This window comes from Giraffa tippelskirchi, chromosome 5 (genome assembly GCF_054371585.1).
Source record: "Giraffa tippelskirchi isolate mGirTip1 chromosome 5, T2T-mGirTip1v1.2.pri, whole genome shotgun sequence".
Taxonomy (NCBI): domain Eukaryota; kingdom Metazoa; phylum Chordata; class Mammalia; order Artiodactyla; family Giraffidae; genus Giraffa; species Giraffa tippelskirchi.
In genome coordinates, this window is record NC_137279.1 from 95,045,759 (window position 1) to 95,064,176 (window position 18,418).

At 45.2% G+C, this 18,418-nt stretch overlaps 4 protein-coding genes across 50 annotated transcripts in view; 3 read left to right on the forward strand and 1 right to left on the reverse strand.

The window, feature by feature from the left end:
• NUP210L (nucleoporin 210 like) overlaps nucleotides 1–2,467 on the forward strand; it is a 94,929-nt gene extending 92,462 nt beyond the window's left edge. For all 27 annotated transcript variants that reach the window (XR_014054991.1, XR_014054988.1, XR_014054989.1 and 24 more), the window contains 3 exons: nucleotides 1,429–1,530; nucleotides 2,053–2,124; nucleotides 2,220–2,467. Coding sequence is in view for 19 of the 27 variants with exons in the window: in XM_081494682.1 (XP_081350808.1) it covers nucleotides 1,429–1,530; nucleotides 2,053–2,124; nucleotides 2,220–2,320 (275 nt within the window). In the remaining 8 variants the exon portion in view is untranslated. The remainder of the gene's footprint in view (nucleotides 1–1,428; nucleotides 1,531–2,052; nucleotides 2,125–2,219) is intronic.
• Nucleotides 2,468–2,738: 271 nt separating this feature from the next.
• On the reverse strand, nucleotides 2,739–4,237 carry RPS27 (ribosomal protein S27). The gene is made up of 4 exons (XM_081494807.1): nucleotides 4,199–4,237; nucleotides 3,777–3,885; nucleotides 3,112–3,222; nucleotides 2,739–2,821 (listed from the first exon to the last, which is right to left on the reverse strand). The coding sequence occupies exons 1-4, from the start codon at nucleotides 4,202–4,204 to the stop codon at nucleotides 2,793–2,795; spliced, it is 255 nt and encodes an 84-aa protein (XP_081350933.1). The 5' UTR covers nucleotides 4,205–4,237; the 3' UTR covers nucleotides 2,739–2,792.
• A 61-nt stretch (nucleotides 4,238–4,298) lies between these two features.
• On the forward strand, nucleotides 4,299–12,193 carry RAB13 (RAB13, member RAS oncogene family). Of its 21 annotated transcripts, none has more exons than XM_081494799.1 (11): nucleotides 4,299–4,462; nucleotides 7,262–7,483; nucleotides 7,577–7,915; nucleotides 8,293–8,328; nucleotides 9,643–9,703; nucleotides 10,546–10,606; nucleotides 10,838–10,915; nucleotides 11,021–11,110; nucleotides 11,232–11,297; nucleotides 11,395–11,448; nucleotides 11,632–12,193. In XM_081494799.1, the coding sequence occupies exons 6-11, from the start codon at nucleotides 10,604–10,606 to the stop codon at nucleotides 11,704–11,706; spliced, it is 366 nt and encodes a 121-aa protein (XP_081350925.1). In that variant the 5' UTR covers nucleotides 4,299–4,462; nucleotides 7,262–7,483; nucleotides 7,577–7,915; nucleotides 8,293–8,328; nucleotides 9,643–9,703; nucleotides 10,546–10,603; the 3' UTR covers nucleotides 11,707–12,193. The 21 variants fall into 21 exon arrangements, with proteins under 21 accessions (XP_081350925.1, XP_081350911.1, XP_081350914.1 ...); XM_081494785.1 differs by having other exon boundaries at nucleotides 4,299–4,352; nucleotides 8,197–8,328; XM_081494788.1 differs by having other exon boundaries at nucleotides 4,299–4,352; nucleotides 7,293–7,490; nucleotides 8,197–8,328.
• Nucleotides 12,194–16,288: 4,095 nt separating this feature from the next.
• Nucleotides 16,289–18,396, forward strand: JTB (jumping translocation breakpoint). Its single transcript, XM_081494829.1, has 5 exons — nucleotides 16,289–16,694; nucleotides 16,855–16,892; nucleotides 17,088–17,170; nucleotides 17,621–17,700; nucleotides 18,082–18,396. The coding sequence occupies exons 1-5, from the start codon at nucleotides 16,612–16,614 to the stop codon at nucleotides 18,236–18,238; spliced, it is 441 nt and encodes a 146-aa protein (XP_081350955.1). The 5' UTR covers nucleotides 16,289–16,611; the 3' UTR covers nucleotides 18,239–18,396.
• The last annotated feature ends 22 nt before the right edge of the window (nucleotides 18,397–18,418 follow it).

The following is an 18,418-nucleotide window of genomic DNA, read 5'->3' on the forward strand; positions in this document are numbered from 1 at the left end:
ATGGGAAAAAAGAAAATTACATCAAAATTACAGTAGTTATCAGACCTAAAAATGTATCTTTATTACTAGAGCACACATACTACTGTATCACAAATTAGGCCTTGTAACATTTTGCTGTATTACAAAACTCTTTATATAATTGGTTTCCTTTATTCCTACATTTTTTGCATTGAAAAACATTGAGTTGGGATCCATTGACTTCACCAGACTGCCAAAGTTACCCATGGCAAAAAAAAAAGCTAAGAATCACCTTAAGAGATGAGGGGACAAACTGTAACAGTACACTGTTATTTTTGATACAAATATGCAACCCAATCTTAAGTTCATTCATACAAGCATGATACCTACTTGCAGAAACAAGTAGGTATTTAAAACAGGGCCCAATTAAGACAGGAATTAGTTCAATGTAGCCACAACAAAGGGGTGCCATAAGTTAATATACCTCTTGATTTATTTATTTGGACTTCCAGTGTTGGGACCAGATCAGGGATTGGAGTTTTTAGTATGTTGTTTCGTTTAGTTGCTAAGTCGTGTCCTACTCTTTTGCGATCCCATGGATTGTTGCCTGTTAGGCTCCTCTGCCAGTGGGATTTCCCAGGCAAGAATACTGGAGGGGTTTGCCATGCCCTCCTCCAAGGGATCTTCCCAACACAGGGATCAAGCCCAGGTCTCCAGGCATTGAAGATTCTTTACCATCTGAGCCACCAGCGAAGCCCTTTTTTTTTTTTTTTTAAGTACAAGCAACCTCAAATTATTCTTCAGAGTAAAACAGTTTAACAGTGTGAAGTTGTCAAACAGTTGTGAGAGAGGTTAAGACCAGTTAAGAGCCTAGAGGTAGAGGGCCTATACAAGGGTTGTAGAACAGAACTATGTATAAAGGCCTGGTGACAGTTTATCTGGAATGGCAATTTGGTGAGGCAGGGAAGAGTTCATTTCTAGACACTGAAGAATAACCATGGGAAAGGATGCTTCAAAAGACGTTAAGTCTTAACTTTTATTGAGGACAAAGTTATATATAAATCATGTTCCCTAGAAATGACAGCTGAATAAAAAAGGACAAGTGGCTCCTGAGTCATTGTTTCAGGTTAGAGGGATTAAAAGTTGAAGGATGTCACCTGGAGTTAAAGTAAAGTACACAGGAAAGGTAACAGGCATTTTACAGTGGCAGAGAATTTAAACATTCTTTTGCAAGCTGAAAAGAAAGGCTCAAGAATTGTAGTTCATTACGTTAGAGTGGTAAAAAGCCAAAAAGAGGTAGAGGTACAAGTACAGTTCACCCCTTTTCTCTGGTAAGAAACAAAAAGAATTTCCTAAAGGGCTAGGTTTTGAGTGCTTCAGCTAGATATCTCAGGAGCATACAGTTTTTAAATGCAACATGTCCTGGATATATTAAAAAAAACTATCTTCTTTTATTTTGCCAATGCGTAGATCAATGTGACGGTTCAGGTGTTCTCCAGAAGTTCACAGGTTCTTACCAGATTCTCTTTACCCTCTTTGTGGTGCTGGCATCAACAGCTTTCCTCTTTCTAGGTAAGGAGTCCTTATATTCAGCACCGTGGAATTTAGACTTGGAAACTGCCTTCATTTTATTTCACAAACTAAATGAGGATGAAAATTAGCTGTTTATATCACATCTAATTTGGGACATGCAATTGAAACTGACTTAGCCTCCCTACCCTTAGTCACCTGGTGGACCAAAGATCCTGCCCAACTTACTGAGAAGCAATAAACTGCATATGGCAAACAGATACCACTCAGAAGTGGAAATCACTGCTAAACTTTAGATTATAGCTAGTTTTGCTCAAATAGATAGCAATAGATGATTCAAGCAACACAACACATACCATTATCTACACGTGCATTTCCCATATTTAAGCCAAAACTTGGAATACCTCTAAAAATCACTGTAAAAATTTCCCGTTAAGTATACAGTGTTCTTTAATTTGAAGCATTACTTTTTTATAGCAATACTTAAGAACAGACTTGACCCTTAAGGCCTTCCTCCATTGAAAACAGATCTCCTTGTTGACATCTCTCTTATTCTTTTTCCAGCATACAGTGCCTTCCTAAACAAGATACAGACAGTTCCAGTTGTTTACGTACCAACTCTGGGTACACAGTCAGGTAAAGAATCACCATGTTATCTCCGAAAAACTCAGGTACCACCCACCCTCATTCACCTCTATTCATCCTTCTTTTATGTCCTTTCCTCCTTCTAGGTTCTTACACATCCACACGTTCTCCCCCTCCGTTCATAAGTCCACAACCCCCACCAGCCCAGAATCGGCTACAATACTGGCTGTGGAGTATAAGACATTAACGTCTGCTTGGACAAGTCTTTAACTATACGGGACTGGAGATTTCTAGCCCCAGACCAGGTGCCTAGCAGCAACCTCTACACTCGTACGCCTCCAAACAAGGCTTCTGAGAACCGTAAATAAAGGATCCTAAGCTGTTTTATATTAAAGTGGTGTGCTGGATTGCGTTTTAAGTATCAACTGGCAGTTCTTAATTCTAAGAAAACAGAAGTGAAACACCCCATTTACACACTATTCGAGTTTTTAATCAAGGTCTGCAGATTTACTCCATGAACCCAGGGATAGCAATGTCCCAAATGGACTTCTTAAGTACTTGGCCACTTACGTGCCCCAAATGACTCTAGAATCCACTCTTCCGGTTGCCCCTGAATACGTGAGGTAGGAACTTCCTAGCAGTAAAACAAGACAATAAACAGGATGTATCCAAAACGTGTTTATTGGGATGGTTTCCCGTTCATCTTGATACAGGGTACTTTAATGCTGCTTCCGTCTGAAAGAGCATCCTGCCAAAAAAAAAAAGTTCCAAAGGTTAACCTTAACCGATAGCAGCCCACTTACCCTATCTGAACCCCACAAAACAAAATGCCTCTAACCCATAGGAAACCTACATCTGTATTTTCTTCAACTCTTTTAGCTTCTGCCAGTCACTAGACATCAGATTCAGCTCATGTGAAGTCCTTTTATCACCCATCCACCCAGCTTTAGACAGTAGCATTTTGAGATGAATGTTTCCCAGTTATGCATTTGGAAGACATAAGGAAAAAAAGTATAAAAATTACATTAAATCATTTACCTTCTGTAAGCCTTGCTTTTCCTCCTGTAGGCTGGCAGAGGACAGTAGAGCAGCCAACACACAAAACTACTGTTTGTGCATGGCTAAAGACGGTGGTGATTTTATAGCATCCTGGGGGGGAAACATCAAGGAGTTACCCTTTTCCCCCCAAACCTTTCTTCACTTAAACATATGTTGTCGTGCATTAACTGTAAAACAAGTATGCTATGAAAATTCTTGCAATTTACTTTCCTAACCTAAACTTGATTATCTGGCTCTAGGTATACATCAGTCAACTCAGAAGCAACCTCGACTATCTGCCCCAACCTATGGATTTTCTGAGTTACCAACATCATCCAAAAAATTATTCAAAAGTCAAAGAGAAAAAATCCTATACTTGGTGAGGAGAGATGATCAGTAACTGGTCAACATATCCACCCCTTTGCCTCCAGAAACAAGTACACAAATTACCACAGAAGCCCAACATAATCATTCCAGTGTTTCCCATCACAAACGTTGCGGTCTACGCAGAGTTTTGAAGGGGAATCTCTCTGGATCACTCCTCCTAAATGCAAATTTTTACTCATCTCTAACATTCAAATTTGAATACATTAGGGCTTCACGGATACCTTTTTTCAACTCGTGGGATTCAGTGCTTTCCCCACTAGTACATGTTATCTCCTCACCTGGGCATTTTACATCCATGAAATAGGAATTGGGGCTCTGCACCAGGCGCTTCTTCTTGTGTTTCCTCTTCTCCTCTTCTGGAGAGGGATGAAGAAGATCCTTTGCGAGCTAACAGAGGCAGAAACGTAGAGATTTAGAAACCAATGGTGTACATGGATGATCAAAAACAGCCCCCACTGCCACACAACGAGTAGAGCTCGCCCCTTGTCGCCCCTGGTGTCTGCGCAGCTGGGCCGCCATCTTATTGCCTCTCCGCTCCCGTCCATGCACGGGTCCCAGCTGGCCTCTGCGGCCCCTCTAGTTACTTGTCCTGGGAAATGCGGAGGGCAAATGAGGGCCTTCTGTGATCCCAAATCAGCATGAGGGGAGCGTGCAGACAGAAGAACGAGATCTCCACGGAAACCTAGACGAACGAACTCACAGGCATGTTCTCGTGAGGAGATCGTCACCGCCGGAAAAGGGCGAAAGCGGAAATCCTGATCCTTAAATTCGCCGTCCCGCAGGAAGTGACGTTAGGGCCTATCGCCGCCATGTTGAGAAGGTCCTTCTCTCACGGTCTTGGGCGATGGGGCGAGGTGAGGGCTGCCATTTGGGGAAGGTCGCTAAATGACAGGACTCAGATGAGTCGCCATGTTAAGAGAGTGAGCTTGGTATCTTAAGGTTAGCGTCTGGTCTCCGTCAAGGGGTAAATAGACATTTTTTAAATTTCGCGGTACACTTTAACAATAGGAACTGCTTAGGAAAACAGACGGAGTCATGTCTGTGACTTGTTAAATCTCTTTACTATTTTTCAGTTGGTTTAGTTTGCACATTTTTAACAATTCAGTAATGTAAATATAAAAAAAGCAAGTTCTCATCTTTTCCGCACTTTCAGCCTATTTCTAGGGCTAACCGTTGTTAATTTTATTCTCTCTTTTCCATCTTTCTTTGTAATAATTATTACATCACTCACTTCTGTATTGTTCTGACTGCTTTTAATGCTAATCTTCACAACACTGTCTTTACATTCCCACATCCTTTCCGCCACGTTTTCATCAGAACTGCCTTTCCAAGATTTCTAATCATGGCAGCACTGACACTCTGGACAGGGAATGAAAAGAAAGAAAAAAGACTAAATCATTATCTTCTACACTAACGATCGGAGGGTTAAAATGTCCATTTGTCATTAGGAGGAGCAAAGATGACTCAAATGGTATATGCTGCTGCTGCTGCTAAGTCGCTTCAGTGGTGTCCGACTCTGTGCGACCCCATAGACGGCAGCCCACCAGGTTTCCCCGTCCCTGGGATTCTCCAAGCAAGAACACTGGAGTGGGTTGCCATTTCCTTCTCCAATGCATGAAAGTGAAAAGTGAAAGTGAAGTCGCTCAGTCGTGTCCGACTCTTCGCGACCCCATGGACTACAGCCTACCAGGCTCCTCTCTCCATGGGAGTTTCCAGGCCAGAGTACTGGAGTGGGGTGCCAATGGGGACCTGGTTAATTCCAAAGGAATAGAATGGGACAAGGGATGTGAGTTCTTGTCAAGGATACGCTGGTAAACGTTTAACCATTGACTTTATGGAGGGGAGCCCTGATTTGTTGTCTTCGCTAATTTCAATGGAGGAAATACTCTCACCTTGGCCAGTTTCAGACTACCAATGTTACATCATTAAACACGAATTTGGAAAGCACAATCTGTTCTCATGAGCCAGTAATAATTGGTTCCAGCACACTACTGTTGTTCAGTTGCTCAATCATGTCTGACTCTTTGCAACCCCATGGACTACAGCAGGCCAGGCTCCCCTGTCCTTCACTATCTCCCAGAGTTTGCTCAAACTCATGTCCATTGAGTCAGTGATGCTATCCAACCATCTCATCCTCTGCTGGCCCCGCCCCTTCTCCTCCTACCTTCAGTCTTTCCCAGCATCAGGGTCTTTTCCAGTGAGTCCACTCTGCATCAGGTGGCCAAAGTATTGGAGCTTCAGCATCAGTCCTTCCAATGAATGTTCAGGGTTGATTTCCTTTAGGATTGGTCTGATCTTGCTGTCCAAGGGACAACTCTCAAGAGTCTTCTCCAGCACCACAGTTCAAAAGCATCAATTCTTCATCTCTCAGCCGTCTGTATAGTTCGGCACACTACTGATGAGTGAGAAAAACCTCTGAGAAAGTGGCATGTTCCCAGGTGGCTCAGTGGTAAAGGATCCAGCTGCCAATGCAGTAGACGCAGTTTCGATCCCTGTGTCGGGAAGATCTCCTGGAAGAGGAAATGGCAACTCACTCTGATATTCTTGCCTGGGAAATCCCAGGGACAGACGAGTCTGGCAGGCTACAGTCCATGGGGTCTCAAAGAGTGGGACACAACTGAGCAACTGAGCACGTGCACACCGAAAGACAAGAAATTAAACAAGCAGCATTCTGGGAGAATAGCATTCTCGGCTGAGGCAAGAGCTTGTGAATACAAAACCAGAGACCAGGAAGAGCCTACCATAATTGAGGGGGGTAAAGACATTATTGCAGAAGATCTGAGAGCTAGTGGGAGAGTACTGTGGAGATGAGGTTCCAGTGAAAGCAGGTATACAACAGCATAAGTGACACAGGTTCAATCCCTGGGTCAGGAAGATCCCCTGGAGAAGGAAATGGCAACCCACTCTTCCCATTCTTGCCTGGGAAATCCCATGGACAGAGGAGTCTGGCGGGCTACAGTCCATGGAGTCGCAAAAGAGTCAGACATGGGAAAAAAAATCAGACACAACTTAGCAACTAAACAACAACAACAATTCAGAGAGGTGAAAAATAATAGTCTATTGCTGGGGATGAAAAGTCCAGATTCAGACAAAATAAGATGAAATGAAAAAGAACTGATAGGTTTTTATCAGACAAATCCATGCAAATTGAAGAATAATTTAAAGCACTAGTGAGAGATGGTTTGACCAGCAAGGAGAAGTAGAGAATACTCAAGTTTTGTAATACAACTTGAAGACATAATGGATGGTGAGATAAAGTATAAAAGTTGATTAAATAGTTGAGTTTGAGAGGGACAAACATTGGCACAGAGTATGACAAGGATAACTGAAGTGACAAAAGATGCCTTTTCATAACCAGTACACTATCTTTATACAAGGACTATTATACTGACCTGCTATTATAAATGGAGAAGGCAATGGCAACCCACTCCAGTACTCTTGCCTGGAAAATCCCATGGACGGAGGAGCCTAGTAGGCTGCAGTCTATGGGGTCGCTAGGAGTCCGACAGGACTGAGCGACTTCACTTTCACTTTTCACTTTCATGCATTGGAGAAGGAAATGGCAACCTACTCGAGTATTCTTGCCTGGAGAATTCCAGGAACGGGGGAGCCCGGTGGGCTGCCGTCTATGGGGTCGCACAGAGTCGGACACGACTGAAGCGACTTAGCAGCTTAGCAACTATTATAAAAGCATATATTTTGAATATTTTTTCCAAAGCAAAGGTAAATTTGGTTTTGTGTAGCCATGTTCTCCATATTTCAGCTTTCTGGTTGCCAAGGCTACGCATTCACAGTTTGTTCATTAGTGTGTCAGGAGTACTGCCTGCCTCTGGACTGTGTTAAAAGATCCACATCTCATCAAGAGAATGACACCAGACACTTGTAGTCTCAATCTCTGTCTTCCTGAGCTGGCCTGTCAGAATTCATATAGAGGTTCCCAGAAGGAAGACTGTTCAAGATGAAGCTCCAGAATGTATCTATCTAGGTGAAGGGTGTGTGGGCTTGGAGACTGGGAGAGGGAGTGTGTGGAGCTGATTCTATAGTATAATTAATTTTAATTTTCACTCTGTTCCACCAGGGGGCAGACTGACTCAACAAATAGCCACCAACTCCAGCCATCCCGCTTTTTTCAAAAGGAGTTGGGATTCTAAAACTAAGGGCTTGGAACAGTAACACCAGAATTCTAGAACTACCCCTGAAGGATTCTATTATTCTTGAGTACCCCTTTCAAAAATCAGTCCCCAATTTTTGCCAACTCCCATGTTATCCTGGCCTTCACCCCTATTCCCCCAAACTTTCCCTTTCCTCGAATTCCTCTAAAATTCCTCTTCCCCTGGTCATTTTGATTAAACCTCCACTTCACCCCAGCCTCTCTGGCTTCTGACTGGAAGAGCGAAGTCAAAAGAGGGCGATGATAGTAAGCAAAAAACTGCAAAATGGCTAGGGAGACAGGCCAGTGTTGGCTGGGAAGGGAAAGCCCAGAGAGCAGGAGGCTGGGCTGGCCGAGGAGGCCAGCAGAAAGGGATGGGCGGGCACGGGGTGGGGCCCGGAGGAGTGCCGCCTCTCCTCTTTCCCAGAGCCTGGGCGGAGAGGGAGGAAAACTTCCTGGCTGGGGCTCCGGGCCCGCTCCCTTTGCCAACCCTCCAGTCCCGCCTACCGGTGCCCTTTGCTTCCCCACCCCTCTCCCGGCACCCCCAGTGTCCGCCATGGCCAAAGCCTACGACCACCTCTTCAAGTTGCTGCTGATCGGGGACTCAGGGGTGGGCAAGACTTGTCTGATCATTCGCTTTGCAGAGGACAACTTCAACAACACTTACATCTCCACCATCGGTGAGCCCACTGGCCATATCCTAGATCCCCAACTACCCCATACCCTCATTCCTAGGCTCTTGGATTACTAGCGGCCCACTTTGGAGTCAGGCTTCTGGACTCCCGTCCCTCAACCTCTCTCCCAGACCCATCCCCCTTATATGTCTCAGAATGGTACCCAAACCTCTAACCTCTCTGAGACCTCCAGATTACACCTCAGTTGTACCTATGCCAACCCCTTATTTTCTTGGTACCACCTGTCTCCCTTGTCTCCACAAATCCACATGAAGCAGTATCTGTTTCCCTCTCAGCTCCTCTTCCCCCACCCTCATCCACCTAGAACTCTTGAACCACTCTCTACATTTCCTGTATCCCCTTTTCCCCAATCATCTGTCTCCCAATTCTGCCAGCCTCTTTCTGTCCCAACTGAGTTACAAACTCTACCACTGCATTCCCACCTTACCATCTACTTTCCAATCTCTCTGCCCCTCAACTTATTAGGGGGTTGGGGAGGATGGCACAGAGGGGCTAGGTGTGCTAGAGAATGGCCCAAGGACTGGGATCATGAATATGCAGTCAGCCTGGTAAGGAAGGTGGGACTGAGGGGACTTCTGGGGTCTCTGAGTCAGCCTGGTGACTCAGCCTCCTCCCTGGAGCTCCTCACTGGCTTGGGGGAGGTACACAAGTTTCCACTAAGAACACTGTCTCCCCTCCTCCCCCTCATCATTCTTAACCTCCTCTGGCCTGGGTAGTAAGACCAGGAGAGTCTCAAGACAATTCTGGTTAGAAAGTGGAGGGGAGAAAATATCCCTCTCTCATATTTCAGACTCAGGGGCATCTTGTTTACACTCAAATTTTCTTATTTCCAAGCCTGGCATACTATTAATTTGCATGGACTGGTATCAGTTTCCTTTTTCCTTGCTCTTCACCCTGTAGGGTCAGGAGGCTATGTGGGAGAACGGAGAGTAGAGAGTTCTAAGAAAACAGAAGGGAGAAGGAATTAGAAAGTAATATTTTGGGGGAGCTAGATTGAGAGAGTTGTCAGCTGGCATGGCTGAGTGGACCCAAGAAGTGCCTTAAAGCCCTTCAGCCTCCTGCAGAGTTTACATCATCTTCTTTTCCACAAATTCTATAAGATCTAAGTAAAAACAGTATGCTTGCTATACAAGTACAGCTTTGAGAAAATCCCCGTAGTTTTATACTTCCTGCAAGACTGCTTCCCAAGTGCCTTCCCTGCAGAATTTCTGCACTGCCCCATTCCTGTCCCTCTCACTGCACACTTGCACATGCATATACATACCTGTCTTGATTTCAGTGTACCCTCTCCACCCCTAGGAATTGATTTCAAGATCCGTACTGTGGATATAGAGGGGAAAAAGATCAAACTGCAAGTCTGGTGAGTGAATCCCCCAGGACTTCAAAACCAGACTTACTCATTTATTTCCTATAACCTATAGTTTCTCTTTAGTTTCATTTCTCCTCCTTTCCCATTGCTCCTTCTAGTACATTTTCTAATCCATTTCTGTCACCTCATTCAGATGTCCTTTCATCTCTCTTCCTGCTCACTCATCTATTTTCAACTTTTTTGTAATTCTGTTGCCTGTCCTGGACCCAGAGACTCCTCTGAACTTGTCAACTGTCTAGTTAGCTCAACTGTCTATTGAGCTATAATGTGGAAACAAGCTCTCAACAGTTAAATAGCAAGTAGCAAAATTAAGACTTGGCTTTATGTCTAGTGGAGAGCCAATAAAGCCAAGAGTAGAGGTTTGACCTGACTACCCTGAGGAAACTGGAGACCCTGAGGGTGTCAAGTGGTAAGAGGCTTAATGGAGGTATTATGATACAATAGACAAGAGGAGAATGTGGTTCAATCCTGTTCTGTTACAGAATGACCTTCATTAGTTATTTCTCCTCTCAAAATCTGTTTCCTCATTTGTAAAATAGAGGCAGTAAAACATGTCTCACAAGGATAGAGTGAAGATTAGATAAAATGACATAAATAAAATGATATATACACAGTGCTTGGCACAAAGTAAACAATAAAACATGTTTCTTCAGCCTTTACCTTTGCTCAGTATCAGTCCAACAGTCACTTATCCCTTTTTCCCTTTATTGTTTTCCTGATTCTGTTCAACACTGCTTGTTGCAAAAGCTAAATTCTTAGGGGATGGGAATGGAATTCCCTCTTAGGAGACCTCTTCCCTCTATCTCACCCCATGAAATATTCTACCCCTTCAGGGACACAGCTGGCCAAGAGCGATTCAAGACAATAACTACTGCCTATTACCGTGGAGCCATGGTATGAAGCATATTTCTGGACAAGGGATGATGCAATAGAATGTACGACTACAGAGGGACAGGAGTTGGGGCAGAGAAAAATGGGGAGGGGCACAGTATGGGTTGCAGAGGGCCCCATATGGCCTAGTGATTAGTCTTGTGGATAGAATTTACAGGGTCACTTACAGGGCAGTGGGAAGCTGAAGAGGGGAATATGGTACAAGGCTCCATTGTGAACTCTGCCATTCCCCAGGGCATTATCCTAGTATATGACATCACAGATGAGAAATCCTTCGAGAATATTCAGAACTGGATGAAGAGCATCAAAGAGGTGAGGACAGTTCCAGAGAGGTGGAGGAATTGGGTAGAACCTAGAGGATGAAGAAGACTGTGAAAATGAGCAGGACCCAGCTTCCACTCTTATCTTTGCTCCCAGAATGCCTCGGCTGGGGTAGAGCGCCTCTTACTGGGGAACAAGTGTGACATGGAGGCCAAGAGGAAGGTGCAGAAGGAGCAGGCTGATAAGGTAAGAGCTGGCTGGGCAATGTTCCAGAACTGGGCCAGGAGGGCCAAGGTAAGGCTGGATTGCAGAGGACCTGGCCACTGCCCTTTGTCCAACTGTCTTCTTACCACTTCTTCCCATGCAGTTGGCTCGGGAGCATGGAATCCGATTTTTTGAGACAAGTGCTAAATCCAGTATGAATGTAGATGAGGTGAGACACACCCCATCCTTCACCCCCAAAAAGTATTGGAAGACAGACTTATGCTCCCCTTCAACCTATCCTGACCAATCTCACCTTTCCCCATTAGGCTTTCAGTTCCCTGGCCCGGGACATCTTACTCAAGTCAGGAGGCCGGAGATTGGTGAGTTGGTTCTGCTGGGCTAGGTACAGCTGGGTGTGTGAGAGTGTGTGTTTGTGTGTGTGTGTTGGGGGTAAAAACTGATGAGGGGAACAATGCTAATACTGCCTGTAAGGGTGGATCTCCTTCAGTTTATGGCCCCAGCCAGCCATTCTCACCCTGACCCCTGTACCCTTCTCCCTCTAGAGAAACAACAAGTCCCCCAGCACTGACCTGAAAACCTGTGACAAGAAGAATACCAACAAGTGCTCCTTGGGCTGACGACTCCTTTCTGCCTCTCCACCCTAAGCCTGGAGACTGAATCAGAGGAAGGCAGGGCTGAGGGGCTGGGCAGGGGAGAAATAGCAAATGGGGCTTGGAGGGGTAGAGATGGGTAGATGGTAGAAGAATGGGGAGAATGTGGAGAAGAAAAAAAAGGAGAGAGAAGGAAAGAGGAAGAGAAAGAAAGGAAGTAGGATAGAGTGGGAAGGAGAGGTAAGAAAAGGAAAAGAATTGGGAAAGTGGAAGAAGGTGAGAAGGAAGTAGGAAGAGAGGGAAGAGGAAAGGAAGATAGATGGTCTTAGGCCTCAGACCTTCTCTGGGTTTCCAGAGCAAATATAAATGTAAATAAATAGTTGATTTATTCTGTTACTGGATCAGGCTTTAGGGTCCTGAGAGAGGCTGGCTCAGTACCACCCTCTGAAGATTCGGTCCTATGCTGTCACTCTGCATGGTCTTTCTCAGTATTAAAGGCTACCATTTGCACAAATGTTCCTGGTTTGGGTAACTTTTGTCATTGTCGGAATCACTCTCTACTCATAAACCTAATTCTTGTCTCTCTGAGGTGGTTGGTCTGTCTGAATCTGGCTGTGCTCCTGTGATGCCTAGTCTACAGGTCTTAGACCTTCCCCAGCTGTTCAATTGATGAGGGAGACAAGGAGCAGAGATTCTCTGAAATTGAAGGTCTGTACATCCTCTTTCCAATATGGGATTTAGAGGATCCTTGCAGGCAGAGTCTTGTCCAGGAGATTCTAAAAGAGGACTCTTTCCTGGGCCTCCCCAGGAGAGTGATAGCCCTAGCCTCAGAGAAACAGGAGAACCAGTATTTTTTATTCACTGATTTCTGCAAGCATCTTTGATTCTGCCAAAAATCCCTTTAAGTAAGTAGTAAGCATTATTACCTGCTCTGATAGGAAAAGAAAATGAGACAGAAAAAAGGTTCATTTAGTCATAAATATTTATTGAGCATCTACTCTGTGCCAAGCACAGTGGTCAAGTTAAAATAACCTCTGGGTGGTACTTAAAGGAAGAGGGACAAAAAATTTAACAGAAACAGCCCCTAACGACTGAATAACAAAGAAGCAAAACTACTGACATACAAAAGAACCATGAATAAAAACTTAGGCTTGAGTTCCCTTAAGTATACATAGACCCTGTTCTTCACAGTATTTTTTTTAGTTTACAATATTTTAAAAAAATATTGTCTCTAAATAGCATTTGCACTTGTACAAATGCTTGTTCAGAAAAAAAAATTGAAATAGATTTTATAATTAGATGGTTTTGTAGAATTTACATTTTAATTAGTATTTCTATAGTCCTCTAAATATGCTCCACAAATTTATGCTTATACCAACATTATATAAATATGCTCTTGCCAGCACTATTGTTTTTATATTTTAAATCTCTGAAAAAGAAAAGACATGCTTTGATTTGCATCTGTTTGATTAGTAAATTTGCAAATTTCTTTTTTAACTTTAAATTAATTTTTTAATTGAAGGATAATTGCTTTACAGAATCATGTTGGTTTCTGCCAAGCATCAGCATGAATCAGCCATAGGTATACATATGTCCCCTCCCTCTTGAACCTCCCTCCCATCTCCCTCCCCATCCCACCCCTCTAGATTGTTACAAAGCCCCAGTTTGAGTTCCCTGAGTCATACAGCAAATTCCCATTGGCTATCTATTTTACATATGGTAATGTAAGTTTCCATGTTACTCCCTCCATATATCTCACCCTCTTTCCTACCTTCCTCCCCACACCGCCCCCCCACCCCCCCACCCCCCCACCCCCCCACCCCCCCACCCCCCCACCCCACGTGTCTATAAGTCTGTTTTCTATGTCTTTGTTTCTATTGCTGCCCTGCAAATAATTTCATCAGTACCGTCTTTCTAGATTCCATATATATGCGTTAGTAAAGGATATTTTTATCTTTCTGACTTACTTTACTCTGTACAATAGGCTCTAGGTTCATCCACCTCATGGAACTGACTCAAAAGTGTTCGTTTTATGACTAAGTAATATTCCATTGTATGTATGTACCACAGCTTCTTTATCCATTCATCTGTCCATGGACATCTAGGTTGCTTCCATGTTCTAGCTATTGTAAATAGTGCTGCAATGAATTCACAGTATTTTTTTAAACAGCAAAATTATCTCACAGACTTGATCTTTTATCAAGATGATGAAAGTGTCAGATTTGGTTTAGACAAAGTACCACTAGAAGTTTTATTCAAGGATATGATTGATGTTCAAGGCATTTAAAACATCCCCAAGCCTGCAGTGTAGAAGTGAATAGCACAACCCTGGAGTCATCAGCAAAGTCTTTCTGTGTGCTGCTGTTTCTGCTGGTAAAAGACAACACTTAGAAAAAGAGGGTCTGACAGTGCCAGGAGAAGGCCTCAAAAAATAATTTGGTACATGAATTAAATATCTAAGCTTCAATGGGGTAATAATCCACAATAATTATCTGTGGCTTATGTTTGAATTCTGTACTCAACTGCCCATCTAGTTTAATTCACTCAAGAGATGAGGAAAGACTTGCATTTTGTGAGTCCTGGGAAGAAGAGTGACTGGCCTCTTTGTCATACCCCAGAGTGGATATTTTAAAATCCAGTTACAGCATAGAGACCCTATTCAGTTGCTTGCTAGGACTAGTGGGACTGAGTAAGGAGTAACAGAATGCTATGTTTTGACCAAAACTTATCATAGCTAAAAAATACTGAGGGGAAAAAAACCCCATACCCTACTTTATATTACATACAACTATTGACAAATATATACAGACAAATAATAACCTAAAGGAACAAATTAATAGTTACAAGCAAAATTAAAACTCAGCCCTCACCAGGTTGTTGTTTTCTCATCTCCCACCCAATGATCTTTCCAGTCTGTTAGTTCTTGTCCTTGAGCAGTCAGATTTCAGTCTGATGGGAACACAGAATTTATGGGACATAGCACCAGATATACTGTTTGTTTGTTTGTTTTTGGCTGTGCTGTCTTTGTTGTTGTGCGCAGGCTTTCTCTAGTTGTGGCAGGTGGAGGCTACTCTTTCTTGCAGTGCACAGGCTTCTCATTGAGGTGGTTTCTCTTGTGGAGGAGCACAGGGTCCAGGCCCAGAGACTCAGCAGTTGCAGCATGCAGGCTTTAGAGCACTCGGGCTTCAGTAGTTGCAGGGTGTGGTCTTGGTAGTTGTGGCTCACGGGATTAGTTGCCCTGAGGCATGTGGAATCTTCCAGGATCAGGGATTGAACCCATGTCCCCTGTGTTGGCAGGTGGATTCTTATTCACTGGACCATCATAAGAGTCCACACCACACATAATGTTAATTTCCAGAAATGCTCTAGCCCTTATGGCTGTGGGGGAGAGTAGCTGTGGCCTTTAGGCTAGAAAGACTTCTTGAGGGAGGAGAGTGTGGAGCAGAATTAACAAGGAAAAAGTAGGGGAATAATTTCTTTGATCTTGAGAGGCAGGATACAGATTATTAATAGGGCCTAGATTTACTTGAAAGGGTTAGTTGCACAGTCATGTTCGACTCTTTGTGACCCCCATGGACTGTAGCCCACCAGGCTTTTTTGTCCATGGAATTCTCCAAGCAAGAACCCTGGCATAGGTTGCCATTTCCTTCTCCAGGGGATCTTCCTTCTCCAGGGATTCTTCCTGAGCCACATTCTGGCAAGGTTTCATTCCACAGGGATGGAAGCAGGCACAAATCTGTGGCCTGGGAGTTAAAAGTCTGGGCTTAGGTCTCAGCTCTCCTACTAGCTGTATGATCTTGGACAAGTAACAGACTGAGCTTATTCATCAGACAGGGACAATACCAACTGACTCCTCAGGATTACAGAAGAGAATCAAAATGAGCTAAACCTTAAATTCAAAAAGCATGATGGAAATGTGAGGCAACAGAAGAGAACAAAATATTTTCATGAATATTTCCTTTGCATCTTTCAATCCCGTGGACACGTAGCCTGGTGGGCTACAGCTACAGTCCATGGGGTCGCAAAGAGTCGGACACGACTTAGCGACTAAACAACAACAACAAGGTCCCATCTGAGTAGAACTGAGTGGGAGCCCAGAGACAGGGGAAGCCTTCACGTCCACAGAGTTTCGGATATTGCTGCCGCTGGAGGGAGGAAAAAGTAAGTTTTGCCTCCATCTCTCGAACGCCAACCCAGCTTCTCCCCTTGATCATCGCTCAAGGTGGGAATGGGGAGGAGTGTCAGAAAATCGGATGCTTAATTGTGAGTCCACGGGTTTTAAGGAGAGAGGAAAGTCCTGAGAGGGCCAAGTATCGTTCCTTTTCATGTCTCGCCGTTGCCCAGAGGGGCAAACAGGTGACAGCCCAGGGAGCTACGGCAACGCACGAGAGCCTGACCGCCGCCATTTTCTCCGTTCCCGCAAGACTACCAGGACCAGAATGCAACGGTGCGCCGAGCCAATGGGTCGCAACGCGCCGCGCGAGTGCAGGGAGATCCAACTCCCAGGGAGCAGCGGGCGGAAGACTACGAGGCCCATCAGGCCAGCCGCGGGCCTCCGCCTCCCACCACTGGCCTAGCTCTGGAAACGGGCCCGCGCCCAGGATCCTCCGCGCGCAAGATGGCCGCGCCGGGAGCGGAAGCGGAGCCGAGGGGATGCTAGAGCCGTATGCCTCCTCGGCCTTTCGTCAGGACCGTACCGGTCGAAGAAGGAAACTCACCGTCCTACCCAACAAATGCGTGTTGCCTTTTCTCGCCGTGGCCATGGGGGCGTACTGACAGAGCCTTTGATCTGATAGGCAACCCCAGCATTTCGCAGCCCTGAGTTGGAACCTCTTGGAGGACTGCCGTGTAAGCGCGGATTCTGCGTTCCGACCGAGGCACGAGGCCAGTCAAGCAGGTCCCTCTGTCCCGACAGGTGCGACACATCACTCCATGCCAGCGGGTGCGGGGAGGCGTGGCCTCCCCCAGGGCCACCACCTCTGCTGGTTGCTCTGCGCTTTCACTTTAAGGCTCTGGTAAGGAGGGTCTGAGGGCAGGGAAAAGGAGGGGATGAGAGGATCGTATCGTCCCCGTTCTCCGTGTCCCGGGACCGGGGAGGAGGTCGTGGTGGTGGGGGGTTTCCCTGTTTCCTGGCTTCTGACTCTTGCCCCTTCCTCCCCCATCCACCCGCTGTAGCCAAGCAGAGGCTCCCGTGCGGGAAGAGAAGCTGTCAGGTGGGTGATGGTCTGGAACTCGTCGCTCCTATAGTTTTGTTTTGACATTCTCCCATATTCCAAGAGATGAGGTGGGAAAGGGAGGTACCACGTGGGACGAGGGCATTCAACTGTGCTGGGAAGTTGATGGGCAGAATTTAGGGGAGAAATATTTTCGGAAGGAAGTTCGAGGTTTGCATTTCTCTTCCTCTCAAGTGAGCACCTCAAATCTGCCGTGCTGGCTGATGGAAGAGTTTGTGGTGGCAGAAGAGTGTGCTCCATGTTCTAATTTCCAGGCTGTGAGTATCTGTTTTCTCTCCCTTTTTTCTCACATTGAATTAGATTGGGACTGTGTGACTGTCTTAAGGTGTGCCTTTGCATTGTCTTTTCATCTTTTTCCTTGAAGTCTCAGTGTAAGTCCAGATCTGAACTTGTCTTCCCCCTGAAAATGTGCCTGTTTCTTTCCAACTTAATGGCAACGTTCAGCTAATAACCACGGTCTGCTCAATTTTAATCCAGTAGGCTCCAGAACCTGCCCTTGCCTCTCCTAGGCTGTTGAGCCTGAAGCGTTCTTACTGACACATACTCCAGGTCATGTGAACACCACCCTGTCACCTCCCAGGAGAACTCCTCATTAGTTCTCTGTTGCCTGCCAGCTCCGAGCCATAGCACTTGGACAGCTGCTCACGGTGCTCTGCCTCTCCTGCTGCCCGTTCCTAACATGTGCTGTGACGCTTTCCTCCTGGCAGAAAACCACCCCTGAGTGCGGTTCCACAGGGTATGTGGAGAAAATAACGTGCAGCTCATCTAAGAGGAATGAGTTCAAAAGGTAAGTGCTGTTTCTCTTCTTGAATCCTCCAGACCACTTCCTCCTATGACTTTAGGTAAACAGTCCTGCCTGTTCCTTTTCCTCTGGAGGTAGCATGGCATATTGGAAAGGGGAGGGGATTTGGAGCCAAATTACTTGAATCCAAGTCTCAGCTCTACTCTCATGTTTTCTTATCAGTAAAATTGGTTAGTACCACCTCTGCTTATCTCACTAAAAATTAACTATTTGAGGGGGATTAATGTATCCTAAACACATTAGAAGGCTGACTCTGGTTTCCTCTCTTCCCCTCGGAGATACCTTCATTAGGATGAAGCAGAAGGGAGATTAGAGGGGGAGGCTCTCTGATCTTTTCTGGGGATAACTGTTTCTTCTTGCCCTCAGCTGCCGCTCAGCTCTGATGGAACAACGCTTATTCTGGAAATTTGAAGGGGCTGTCATAGGTCTGGCCTTGGTCTTTGCTTGCCTGGTCATCGTTCGTCAGCGACAGCTGGACAGAAAAGCTCTGGAAAAGGTCCGGAAGCAAATTGAGTCCATATAGCTACTTTCTCTCCTTTCATCTGGGTCTTAGAAGCCTCAGACAGAAGGTAGAATAAACTGACTTGTGCCCCTGGTTCTCTGGAACCTTGTGGTAGCACCCCCTTTCTTTCATCTTCCCTGTCTAAATAATTAATGAGCAGAATAAAAAGAGTAAAATCATTTCCTTCCCTATCTGTAATTT

Excerpts from the sequence above, each read along its gene's own strand:
- RPS27 (XM_081494807.1), bottom strand. Across the intron at positions 3,223-3,776 it reads CATGGATGTAAAATGCCCAG|GATGCTATAAAATCACCACC; the intron begins GTGAGGAGATAA and ends TTTCCCCCCCAG. Across the intron at positions 2,822-3,111 it reads AAAAGCAAGGCTTACAGAAG|GATGCTCTTTCAGACGGAAG; the intron begins GTAAATGATTTA and ends TTTTTTTGGCAG.
- JTB (XM_081494829.1), top strand. The coding sequence starts at position 16,612 with ATGCCAGCGGGTGCGGGGAGGCGTGGCCTCCCCCAGGGCCACCACCTC. Across the intron at positions 16,695-16,854 it reads GCTTTCACTTTAAGGCTCTG|CCAAGCAGAGGCTCCCGTGC; the intron begins GTAAGGAGGGTC and ends CACCCGCTGTAG. Across the intron at positions 17,171-17,620 it reads CATGTTCTAATTTCCAGGCT|AAAACCACCCCTGAGTGCGG; the intron begins GTGAGTATCTGT and ends TCCTCCTGGCAG.
- RAB13 (XM_081494782.1), top strand. Across the intron at positions 9,704-10,545 it reads AAGATCAAACTGCAAGTCTG|GGACACAGCTGGCCAAGAGC; the intron begins GTGAGTGAATCC and ends CTACCCCTTCAG. Across the intron at positions 10,607-10,837 it reads CCTATTACCGTGGAGCCATG|GGCATTATCCTAGTATATGA; the intron begins GTATGAAGCATA and ends GCCATTCCCCAG.